Source organism: Phoxinus phoxinus (assembly GCF_949152265.1).
Source record: "Phoxinus phoxinus genome assembly, chromosome: 12".
Taxonomy (NCBI): Eukaryota; Metazoa; Chordata; class Actinopteri; order Cypriniformes; family Leuciscidae; genus Phoxinus; species Phoxinus phoxinus.
This window is the reverse complement of record NC_136887.1, coordinates 28,857,855-28,871,374: the sequence shown is the minus strand read 5'-3', so window position 1 is coordinate 28,871,374 and position 13,520 is coordinate 28,857,855. Positions and strand designations below refer to the sequence as shown.

At 39.7% G+C, this 13,520-nt stretch overlaps 1 protein-coding gene across 6 annotated transcripts in view; it reads left to right on the top strand.

The window, feature by feature from the left end:
- Window positions 1-13,520, top strand: part of unc5a (unc-5 netrin receptor A) — a 310,292-nt gene that overhangs the window by 279,518 nt on the left and 17,254 nt on the right. For all 6 annotated transcript variants that reach the window (XM_079629751.1, XM_079629755.1, XM_079629753.1 and 3 more), the window contains 5 exons: window positions 5,912-6,100; window positions 6,858-7,157; window positions 8,525-8,612; window positions 9,158-9,326; window positions 12,522-12,755. In XM_079629751.1, the coding sequence (XP_079485877.1) occupies window positions 5,912-6,100; window positions 6,858-7,157; window positions 8,525-8,612; window positions 9,158-9,326; window positions 12,522-12,755 (980 nt within the window). The remainder of the gene's footprint in view (window positions 1-5,911; window positions 6,101-6,857; window positions 7,158-8,524; window positions 8,613-9,157; window positions 9,327-12,521; window positions 12,756-13,520) is intronic.

Genomic DNA, 13,520 nt, shown 5'->3' with positions numbered 1-13,520 from the left:
TTGTCACAAAAAGACTTTCGTTCATCTTTGGAACACAAATATTTGAATGAAATCTGAAAGATTTCTGTCCCTCCTCTGAAAGTCTATTAAATCAAATCTCTGATGCTTCAAAACATGCATAAAGAGATCGTAAAATAAACCCATATGAATGTTTGAGGTTTAATCCAAGACTTCTAAAGAGACATGATCGCTTTGAATTATGAACTCATTTAATTTAGGCTTTTATTCACATAGGCTAATGATAAGTAAATGATTACATAATTTTTATTTTAGGTAAAGTAACCCTCCACATGACTTACCTTCACATAAATAACCACAATTAACTCTGCTTTTACAAATGTTCACCTTTTGGTGATTAATACTTCCCGGTAACGGTGCATGCTAGTGTTTTATAAATGCGTGTTCAACACAGGCCTTGTTTACATCTGCTATTATGATGCGATTTGTTCGATCGAATCACAAGTGGATTATGCAAAATACAGGTTTTGAGCCTGTCCCGGATTGCTTTCATAGTGTAGACGCTCATGCGCTTGAATGTGTTCGAACAACCACAAATGACAGCCTGACCTAATGCGTACACATTATTGGAAGCGCGCTAGCCAGACGGGATTTAAACTTTGTTGGCTGAAGACGCAAGTTTGGTTTGAAGATAAAAAATTTGAGCTTATTTTGTCTATTAGATCGAAAGATCTGAAAAAAAACCATATATTTACCCAGTTTGACCTTCCCCTCAAAGAAATCGGGACAGAAGTGGTTGAAAGTTACGGATTAAAATACCAGGTGTAAACAGGAATGTGTTTCCCTCGACTACTTGTGATCTGATCAACCAAAACGCATCTTAATGTCAGGTGTAAACAGTGCCACGGACCTATCATAAACTCCTGACAGAAACTACTGTCTCCTTAAATGTCAACCTGTTTCTGTCAGTCATGTTAGGAAAATTGCAGGTTGTAGGTTGTATCCCACCATGAGAGGAGGGGGAAGGCACTCTGAGATTTACCCACTGGCTGAGTCTGGTCCCCTCAGGCCAGGCCTGACACCCCACTGTTAGACAGCTCAAAATGTTCAGTGCCCACTCTGTTACACCTCCAGAAACCTGTGTTTCGACACACCTTACATCAGCCTCAGGAACAGCAGGAACATCGCTCGCTCTGTTTTGTGTTGATTACAGCAAAAAGGGAGCAAGGGTGTGGGAATCTGATGCCGAAAGCAGATCGACTGCCTCTCTCCCCGCCGCCTCCGTGTCAAGGCGAGAGAGAGGGAGGCAGAGACGAGAATACTGCCGCGTGGAATCGGGCTGAATCCATTCAATTAGAAAAGCTGATTAACTGTGTCAATTAAAGTGTGATGGATGTCTGTTCATTTATTGAGCAGGGCAGAGGGAACGCTGGCGCAGTCTATTGGCGACTTCGGTGATTGGCTCTTCGATACATCTGTTAGACATGATAAAAAGTTGCACTAGGGAGGCTCTGATAAGTCCAAGGAGGTTATCGGGTGAAAGAAAAGCTGGTGGATGAGCAGGGGAGAGAAACTTACTGACAGAGTGAAACACATCCTGCGTTTTGTTGGAGCCGTGGACAGTGGTTGGCGCATTAAGTGGATAATGCAATACAATATACTAATATACTTTGTCTGCATATTGCTTTAAATATAACGGTATCTTATCACTGTAAAAAAAGACTGACAGTAACTTAAGGTTTTCCATTAAAACAGTAATGTACTGTAGAAAACAATGCATTCTGGGCAATCATTTTAATTTAAATACGTTTTTTTATTACTGTAATTAACTGAAAACACACAAAAAAGCATGTGTATGTTTGGTTATTTTAAGTGATATAAAACATTACATGATCCATTTTACTTGATTTTTATTTTTAGCATGGTGTTTCAGTGAGCATTACAGCTTAGTTTCATTTTATATACGATTTTAATATATATATATATATATATATATATATATATATATATATATATTTTAGAATGCATATTTTCTTATTTATTTTTTATTCTTAAATATTTATCATTTTTATTTATATTTTAATTTCATTTATTATTATTTTTCTACTATTATAATTAATATTACTATTATCATTTTCCCTATTGATGAATTAAATTAAGTTATTATTAATGTATTATATTAATTATATTATTTATTTTATTTGTAAAATACTACTACTACGGCTAATAATAATAATAATAATAATAATAGAAGATTTTTTTTTTTTAATATGTATTTGTTACTTTTTTTCTCACAGAAACTGTTTTTCATGATTCAGTGGAGAGTAAACTCAAGTTTTACAGATTTACAGACATTTCATTCTGGGTTTTTTTCATGCTATTTTCAGCACCTGGAGTGCACATGCTACACCCAGCCCCCATCATCTGTCGGTGTGACGACTTTCAGTTTATGATATCATAAGTCCTTTACAAAGTCACTTCCCCCAGACATACTTAATGCATCGTCGATACCAAGACGCAGGAGCGATTCCTGTTTGCATGCGCTCAGTCATTCACGATTGACCAGCTGTCATAAAACAAGCCCTGATGAAATGCTACTTCCTGCAGCTCGGCCACCCTCCTGCTTGCTCGGTATCATGTCGTATTGACAGAGTCATCAGTCAGGAGCGTTCACACAAAACATGTCAAGACATGTTGCCGATGACTCCTGAGCGGCATTAGCAGTACTCTAAAGTCGCATCACAATAATGGAGCTATATTTGGATGAGATTAACTGGACCAGGCACCTGTAGGCCTGAGAAGTGTAGATTGTCTTCAGTAACATCTCCGCTGATAGCAATGATGGTGTTTATTGCAACTCTGGTGATTAAGAGTGTGATGAACAATTAGAAGACAGCTTAATTAGAGTGACGCAGGCTGGCATAATGGTAATTGACAGCCCTGTTTTAATTGTCTGTGTGATTTTAGGCTTGGGGATGATTCTAATTTAATAATTTCCTTTGACAATCTCACTCTCGTTTAGACCAAACAAGCCGAGCCGAGAGTGTGATCGTGATTGAGACAAGGAGAGTCAAACTTCCTGGGCGAAAAATGATCATTAAAAAAAATAACAACAACAACCAAGAACTTTGTTGCCTCCATCAAAGTGAAACAAAGGTGTGAGGAAAAAACTGCTTCAGAAGTAAATTGCCACTTTAAACGCAACAATTCACACAAGAATGAACTATTAACCTTAACACAAATGTATTAACTTGCCTATGTTCCTTGCAGCATCTTTTTTTAATGCGTTGACTTAATATAAACACAAACACTTGTATTGTTAATAAAAAATTATACATGCATCACTAGAGAATTTTTCACTCTTAACATTTTTTAGTGTCACATGATCCTTCAGAAATCATTATATGTTGATTTGCTGCTCAAGAAATTGTTGTTGTTATTATTATTATTATCAATGTTGAAAACAGTTCTGTACAATTTTTTCAGGATTCTTAGTTGAATAGAAAGTTCAAAAGAACAGCATTTATTTGAAATATGAATCTTGTGTAAAATTATAAATGCCTTTACTGTCACTTTTGATCAATTTAATACATGCTTGTAGAATAAAAGTATTAAATTATTTCATTTATTTCTAAAAATATATTTAAACTGACCCCAAACTTTTGAACGGCCTATAATGTTACAAAAGCTTTCTATTTCTGATCAATGATGTTCCTTTGAATTTTATATTCATCATAGAATCCTGAAAAAAAAAAAAATCAACATTGATAGTAATAAATGTTTCTTGAGAAGCAAATCAGCATATTAGAATGATTTCTGGACGATCATAAATATATCAGCAATATAAGTTTTTAGACTATTAAAATGCACCTTTATTTTTTAATTGCCCTCCTGTGACCAGCTTCGTGTGTACAGGAGTGGATGATGCAGGTCAGTGTGTAATGTTTAGTGATATGGCCCATACGCACTGCTTTGAGTTCAGCGATTCCTCGTAGCTTGTCGCTGTCAGTCCACGGAGCGTCTAAATAGGCTGAATACGCCTCTGCAGTCTCTCTTCACAATGTAGAGCCACTGGGTCTCTCCCAGCAGTGAGCGCAGACACCTCTACACCCAAAAATCAGCACGCCGCAGAGACAACCTTCTCAAATCCCATTACCCACCGACACAATTGATTAGAATAATTTTGGATGTGATTGTCTCTGGGTACTCAGCCATAAAGCTGCAGGCCACAGCGAGAGAGGGCACATGAAATGATGTGGATTCATAAGAAAATCTGCTTTGTGTCAGAAACACACACAGACACATACAAACACACACTACCTCTCTCTCTCTCTCTCTCTCTCTCTCTCTCTCTCTCTCTCTCTCTCTCTCTCTCTCTCTCTCTCTCTCTCTCTCTCTCTCTCTCTCTCTCTCTCTCTCTCTCTCTCTCTCTCTCTCCTCTCTCTCTCTCTCTTCTCTCTCTCTTCTCTCTACTCTCTCTCTCTCTCTCTTCTCTCATCTCTCTCTTCTGGAAGGAAGGAAGTGTCTTTCAAACTCATGGCCATAAATCCAGCAGCTTGAGGAATGCTGATGTAGCAGGCTGCCAGCAAACACTCCCTCTTTCCTGCAGAACAACCCACTGAAGCACAGATATGATTACCTTTTTAAGGAGGCGGCAGTGGGGAAGCTGCACAACCACTGAAATGTTCTCCCAGCAGTTAATTCCCTTACGCGCAATGCAAGCCAAGTCAGGTTTAGGTAATTCTGTTTGCTAATAATTTTATGCTTAAAAAAAACTGGCGTCTGGCAAAATTTGGTTAACGTCTGATTACAAAGTGATACATGGGAAGAACAGGTATTTCATTTTAAAATTGACATTGATTTTCATTTTAAATCGTTTTTAACCAGCTATTCAGGTTATGTTTGGAATTGAATACTTACTGCATGCAATGTGTTTTTGTCTAAAAATATCTTCTATGCCGTGTAGTCTTTTGTTTACTGCACATTTGGCAATTGCAGTAGGTCATTCAGGTGTTTCATACATGCATATAAAATGTGTGCATTATACATAACTTTTATTCAGCAAGGGCAGATTCAATTGAGCAAAAGTGACATTTACATAAGATTTCTTTAAAATAAATGTGGGATTTTTCTCCCCCTCAAAAATGTTCAAAATATATAAGTGTTGTTTTCAGAAAAATGTTAAGCAGCACAACTGTTCAACATTTGTAATAATCTAAACGAAACTCAAATGTTTATTGAGCAGAAAATCAGCATATATTACAATTTCTGATGGATCATGAAGACTGGAGTAATAATGCTGGACATTGTGGAATTAGACTTTAAAATATATGAAAATAGAAAAGTTATTTTTAAATTGTAATAATATTACTGTTATACTGTATTTTGTATTAAAGCATAAGAGACTTTTTTTTACATTTCTGTTTTAACCAGTATACTTGCTGATATTATAAATCGAAACTTTTGTATGCAGCTGACATTTTTCAACTAAAATGAGGCATCAAAACATTTTAGTAACCGCTTCATCAGCCAACAGCTATTATCAGCCTAATCCGCTCATTGTTGACTAATAAATAAATTCAATTCAATTCACATTTATTTGTATAGTGCTTTTTTTTCACAATACGCATCCTTTCAAAGTAGCTTTACAGAAAATGCATAAGTCCGCATTACAATTTAGAGTGATCAGAGGTAACTGTCTAAATTATGCATTTCAGAAATGTACATATACAAAATCACAGTTAGCTAAAAATGTATTCATTTAAACAATGTAATAGGTTAAGGCAGAAACATAAGCTCATCGAAGTCATGAATACTTGTTTGTTTACAAATGATTATGACATGTAGAAAAATGTAACGTTGCATTTTGAATAAATGTGAATATTGACAACATGGTGACCCAAATTTTGTGACGCATAGTAATGCACATGTGTCTGTTTGTGTCCCTGTGCAGCGGCGTCAGGAGCTGAGGACGTGGCTCTGTACGTGGGGATCGTGGTGGTGGCTCTGTGTCTGACTCTGCTGTTGATCATACTGGTGCTGGTGTACCGCAGGAAGAAGGAAGGTCTCGATGCAGATGTGGCAGACTCCTCCATCCTCACCACTGGCTTCCAGCCCATGGGCATCAAGCCCACCAAGCCAGGTGTGTGGGCACCGCGCAGGGCAGCCCGCAGCAGTAGGCTATTGTTTCTCTACACTATCCACTCCTCGTCACGGTGTTTCACGCTCATCCTTTCATCAGTGCCCGTGTTCCCGTACCACCTGTGGCCGTAGCGCACCACAGTCTCGCAAATGTGTCCGTGTATGTGCGTTGTTTGCGTAAAACCGAGGTAGCCATAGTTTTGTGTATCATCTTCACAGTTGCAAATGATTGTGATTTTGGTTTTACTTGAATCCTCTTTATAGCTGCGTGTGAGAGGAGACCTTCACTCGTCCGCCTGCTACCGTGGGAAGTGGTTTGGTAATAGTAGCATTAAGCTGATTTCCATTGATCCTCCCACGAAACAAATCTGCCTACTGCTGTGCACTTTTATTTTTACTTATGTAAAGTGTTTAATGTGGAAAAACATGAGAACGCCTCTGAAATCGGGAAATATGGAGTTGGATTCTGGGGATTTGAACGTGAATGAAGCCACACAGTAAGCTTTATTTAAAGTGCAAGAAATGTAAACCATGGCTGCCAGGCTTTCTTTAAACGCTGTATGGAATTGATTGTGGCTGCTAAAGAGGAGGAGGAGGAGGCATTGATTTATTTACGAGTGAGTCTCTCTCAGCGCGAAGGCCTGGCTACATCCATGGATTTGTGCGTTTGCACTGAATTTCAATTTGTGCTGTGTACTTTTAGCCAGCGTGACCTTTCGAAGGGTTTTTCACTCGTTTCATTCTCTTTGTTTCTACAGAAAACTCTCATTTGCTCACCATCCAGCCTGATTTGACCACCACCACCACTAGCTACCAGGGAACCCTACGTTCTCGACACGAAGTCACCGGGAAGTTCTCCATGAGCAACGGCCCCCTCCTGGAGCCCCTTCCCAACGGCTCCCACACGCTGCACAACGGCAAACTGCCAAGCGACCCCAACGACTTCATGAACCGCCTTTCCTCTCAGACATATTTCAAAACGCTACCGAGAGACAACGTCAACACCTCCTACGGCACTTTCAATTTCCTGGGTGGGCGCCTAACCCTCCCCAACACTGGTAAGATTATACGACTGCAAACTGTGCAAAATGTTTTATGTGTTTAGTCAGGAGTGTTGTGGAAGAACTCCTGAGCTTTGTTAACTGCAATGTTATTATACTGACATGGCCCAAAATGGAAGGGTGAAGTGATCCAATTACACGGTAATCCAAGCAGTTTTATGTAAATTGGGGAACGAGCGAATGCGAACATCTTCTAAAGACGTTTTTCAAGGAACAAGGCAGAGGGGGCAAAGAAGTGCTTCCATTTATACACTAATGATTGTGTTATGACAATGACGACCGTTTTCTTTTTTCGTCGGAAATAGCTGTAATTGCGGGAGCGTCTTTTTTATTTTCCCTTTCTTTTTTTGAAGGATACCTCACTGCATCTTCTGCGAGCCGAACCAGTGGCTTAGTTGTCAGCCGTGGCACTGTAAGCCGATAGGCAGCGTGCACATTCATAGTGCCTGCAACTCTATCCACTCCAAGGACACCACCAGAGTATATTCAAACCAATTAGTCTCCTTAATCACAGACAGAGGGTTCATCAGGCTGTCACATTATGAATCACTCTCGGTCAAAGAGACAGCTCACGAGGCAGTGGAAATGAAATAACCAGGGCTCCCTCGGCTAAGAACATTGTCCTTCAAAATATAATGCCCAAATTTAGATACCTGTAATCCACAGTTTCTCTTCTTAACTGAGGTCATTATAAGCATAGCAGCAGTGAGTGAGCAACTTTTTATTTTATTTTATTTTATTATTTCATAATTTTTTATTTATTCTTATTTTATTTAATTTTATGCGGGGTACACACTTAATATTTAGGGATAAGGGGTTTTTCAAACCACTAACCCAAATTATGAGCAATAGTAATATTTTTTAGACACCATAATAATCTAGTTTGGATGTAGAGGGATTTATAATAGTATATAATAATATTTTAGTCACTTTTTTTATTTCCTTTTTTCCTTTTTTTTTTGTCTCAATTTCCAGAGTGGACCATCCATCCATCCGGATTACATTTAAATTCATTGTTTGAGATTGACTATTTAGGGTTTATTTTGCTACCAATGTGAAATGTACAGTATGATACCTTTTCTAAAAGCGCACGTTATGCATTTAATTTCATATACAGAAGTAATTATGTCAGGACAGACAGCAGGGGCTGTAGGCACTTCCTGTCTCTGTTCTGATCTCCAGGACAGAAAGTGAAAGAGTTTTTCAAGGTACACCTGGTAGATGACATCTTTGACCTTGACTGTGGACTAGCGTTAACCACATTTTCTTTTGTCACATATAGGCCCACTGTGAGCTGTGACAAAAGCGCCGTTCAGATTGAACAAATGATCCTACTTTGTCTCTTTTGTTCCTATTTACATTAGGAATCAGCCTGCTCATCCCGCCAGAGGCCATTCCCAGAGGGAAGATTTATGAGATTTATCTCACCATTCAGACGAAGGAAGACATGAGGTAGGTCCCTGGAACCCTGGGGGTCTGAGGATCTGCCTCACAAAGAAAGAATGCACAGTTTGAATCAGATTTTAAAAAGCCCCGGCACAGAGCGTCAAATATAATTGAAGTTAATCTCCACATGCTGGCGTGTGTGCGCGTGTGTGTGCGTGTGTGTGTGTGTGTGTGTTTGAGACGTTTGCTCAGATTTATGACTAATGCTAGCTTGAGATATCAAAAGCTTGTGTTTATGTGTTGTGTGCCTTGTCTGTTATATGCAAATGAGCCATGGGAAATGTTCTCCTGCTTTAGATGTTCCTGTCGGAGTGAAGCACCAGGTAACGGTCTGGGTATTTTTTGCTCATGCATTCATGCGGTGTTCAAGACCAGCTCCCTACTGTGCTTGAATGCAGAGTGTGAAAAGTCAGATCAGAGCACCAGAGCCCTGATTAATAGTGGAAGCTCGTCTTGTTAAAGGGTCTGCTCTGTGCTTGACATTGGCCATCCATCCAGAGTCAGACCCCTTTGGTTGAATCCTGACCATGTTCTCCTCTGCCTCCCTCTAGATTGCCCCTGGCTGGGTGTCAGACATTGCTGAGCCCCGTAGTGAGCTGCGGACCGCCCGGTGTGGTGCTCACCCGGCCGGTCATCCTCAGTATGGACCATTGCTCTGATGCGTGCCTGGAGAACTGGGCCATCCGTCTCAAGAAGCAGTCATATGAGGGAACGTGGGAGGTCAGTGTTCATTTACGTTTGTGTGCATTTATGTTTAGCTTTAGTCATAGACGTCGATTTCGATGGGGTACCCACCAGAGTCATTTTGTACCCACCACCTTTTTAGGGTTGCTAGTAGGGCTCTAACGATACACCAAACCCACGATTCGGTTCGTATCACGATTTTTGCCCCACAATTCGGTTCGTATCACAATGTGTTTTTGGATTTTTAAAAACAAAATTCTCCATGTTTTCGGTGCTGATGCGTGACCCATTCATGTAACATGCAAGGGTGGCGCTACCAATAAAGCACCTAAAAGCTGTCACAAAGAACCGGCAAAAGTAATGATTATGAATATGTCAAATATAGCAAGGAGACATTTTAATTGTTTATTAATAAACAAGTGTTTTCTGTGTCGGCTGCAAAGATGAAGTTGACGATGCTGACTTGCGATCTTCGCAGTAGGCTAGTGAACGCGGCAGAGAGAAATGCACATTTCATAATTTAATTTTAAAAAATCTGATTCCCCCTCTCGATTGCTATTTCCATAATGTGAGAAAAATCTCATTATAATTCGTATGTAATATATTTGTTTATAATTTTATTGATTTATTTATTAAATTATTAATGCTATGATATATAACATTAATATTAATTAATATGAAAATACACAAATGTGTTTATTTAGCATTATATTAATGACTTTTCTGTAGATTACATTACAGTAGACTATGGCAATTTGTAGTTTGGGAAAGAAAATGTACTTGGGATATGCAGGGGGTGCTGAAAATTACATTTGACATTCTTGTGAGATTTAACCGCTTTCGTAGAAGTCTCTCCTGTGAAACCAACCCCACATGGTGACAGGAACAAATTCCATCAGCTCCAGGAGATAAATAAATACGATAGTTCTTCATTTTAATAAGTGTTGAATTGTATGTAGGAGGAACTCATGCTTTACGTTCACCTTTCTTGCCCTTTCCCTTCTCTTTCTCTCTCATCATCCTGCTACTGAATTGAATATCTTATGGAGGCAAATGGCCTGTATCGTCATAATCATTTCAAATAGCCTCTCAGACAATAAAGCCCTGAAGTGTCTCCATCAGCGTACTCCTCATTTCACCTATCTCTCATACCTTCACATTTAATCTCCATTTAATTGTATGGATCTCTACCTCATTCCATCCCATGGTCATCAGCACCCACCTTTAAACTGAGCCGGGGTGAGTCCTTCATTATGCCTGATGGCTTTTCCAAATCTGCACTGAACCGCACCGGGTCGTTGCGGGTTACATCAGGCACAGAGACAAGGAAGAGGAGGAACCTAGGAAGGAAGGGCGGAGGAAGAGAGTGAAGGTCTTCTTTCATGTTTGATACTGTGCATAAATTATTCAGGCTCCTTGGTGTGGCAGCAATGGGGCGGCAGTAGAATGAATAGGCCTGTCTTAGACAGAGGGTAGAGCAGCACTTTTAATCATCCCCTGCCCCAAATATAGCCCGTCGGCGGCAGGTCGCCGTTCTTGGCCAGGTACAGCAGACAAAAGAGGAAAAAAACACAGGGAAGTTTGTCCTGGAAGGAGCCTTGGCAGACAGACTCGCAGCAATTAATTTCTCCAGAGGACGCAGATCAGCAAAACGCGAGCAGAAGAGAATGAAATATAGTCTGTGTCGTTATCGAACCGCAGGATGATTTTTTTTGAGTCGTTTGAAAAAAAAAATTATAACAGGGAAAAAAAATGAGACTTCATTGTGGTCAAATAGAAATCGGCTTGTGCCAATACTAATTTCACTGATGAAGATAGTGGTTTATTTTATTGATTGCCTGATGTAATTTCCTGGCCCGGATCCCAAGGTGCATGGCAGTAGGGCCGCCTCTCGGTATTTGATTAGATAATGGTGTGAGTGAGAGAAAAAGAGAGAGACGGTGTGTGAGGAATCTTTCTGATGAGCTTCCTGCAGAAGGTTCTGTCGCCACATATCCCACTTGCCTTTTCTCTAATTAAAGCCACTCTGGGGAGCCATTATGTGATTGTATCTGACCGGAGACTGTGAGGAAAACGGCACAATAGTGTTGGCCTTTGCTAGAGTCACGGTTTCTCACAAGAATGCCTTTTCTCGTGATTGTAATACATTTTCTTTGCATTAGTCTATACAAGGCACACTTAAAGACATCTCTGATGTCAGTCGGGATTCGTACATCCAATTAAAGGAACTATCTTGCCATGCCCAGACGAGCACCTTATTGCACATGGCAACCTGTTAATGAGTTTATTCTCCTGGTTATTAGTAGAGAAGCACCTCAAACTGTCACTAATTGATTAACACAAAACAATGGGGTGCAAAATGAAGTTGGATTGGTTTTGGCTTTGCAATTGATGAAGTCGTTTAACATTCGTCTTAAAATAAAGTGTGGGAAAAGCTAAATATTAAAGTATGAAACTCATCTTATACTGGACATAAATGATAGCTTAAATCATGCAGTTTTTGAGGATTGATGTAATCAGCCATCATCATATTAGAATGATTTCTGAAGGATCGTGTGATACTGGAGTAATAATGATGAAAATTCAGCTTTGCCATCACAGGAATAAATTACATTTAAAAATATATTTTCAAATGGAAATTATAATCATATTTCACAATGTTACTGTATTTCTGATCAAATAAATACATCCTTAGTGAGTAGTATGTACATTCTAAGGCTGAATTTATTTGATCAGAAATACAGTAACATAGTGAAATATTATTACAATTTTAAAATGACGATAAATCAGCATGTAGTAAAATGTAAAAATCTAGTTTTCTCTTTACAAACCAGAAATGGTTAAATAAATGCATACTTTAATGTTTGTTTTTATTTATTTATTTGAATTGCTGTATTTAACTTTTTTCCTTCACATGAGAATCTGAGCTGTACATTTTTTTCCTCCCCCCTGCTTGTAAGGAAAAGAAAGGGAAGCTCTGATCTCTTAGTAGGCACCACCATGTGTGAAGATTCACGATGAACTCCTGCTATTAGTGTCTCATTAGAGCACAGAACACAGTTCATTATGCAGATCTTTCAGTTTCTTCTCACCCAAGTCACTTCATTGTATCTACAATCTGACACCGAACATCCTCGGGGCAGGAGTTGGCCATCTCTCCAATAACTTCGCTGACACAGTTGCTCTCTGCCCTCCCCTCTGATCCCTGTCATTTTCTCATTGGCTTCTCAGGATGTACTTCAGCTGGGTGAGGAAGTGATGTCGGAGCCGTACTACTGCCAGCTGGAGGCGGAGACGTGCCGGGTGTTCACTGAGCAGCTGGGCCGCTTTGCTCTGGTCGGGGAGTCCCTCAGCATGGCTGCCGCTAAACGCCTCAAACTGCTGCTGTTTGGTCCCGCCTACTGCTCCACGCTGGAGTACAACATCCGCGTCTACTGCATGGATGACACACAGGACCTACTAAAGGTGAATTCAAAATGTACTTGTTAAATTGTATGCCAATTGTATAGTGTAAGAGGATTTACAGTCAAAGACCCAGAACCAGATATGGTGAATGAAGACCCGGAGTCAGAATTATAATACATTGAAGAAAAGTTTTACTGAAGATAGTTTGCAGTTTCATCAGAAGAAGTCAGCTTCAGTACTCACAAGGAGTCCGTAGGCCACCCCGCTTACAGTTACAACGATCACAGCAATTATAACCTACACCAAGGTCTAAGCTACGTCCTTGCTTCAGGTTGAAGTTTCTTATTGGCTAAGAAATAGATAAACAATCATTTTCCACACATACACAGATAGACTGAAGCATATATCCATCGATTAGGCAGCTGACACTCAGACCCTGAGGTCAGGCACGTCGTGACCTTCCAGGTTGCAGATTTGGGTTGCTGGGCGCCAACCTGTCCAGAACAAGAAGTCAGTCAATCTCCAATAATGCAGTTGTTCCTTAACCTGTAACCAAAAAGACTAACACACACACCGACACACAGCTTTTTCAAGGTTGGATTTGGCCAGGCTCGAACTATAAACAGGAGAGTATCCTCAAAACATCAAGATATGTTCTTTCTCTCAAGGAGAGGACACTTTAGTCTAACTGGAAAGTAAGGCTTTAACAAAGAAAGGGTCCCTTAAACTATAGACTCCCATGACCCCTGTGACCAGAGCTGTCAGAGTACCATAGAAAAGCAGATGGATGTATTGGCACATTAAAGAAGTCCATAATTCATTTCT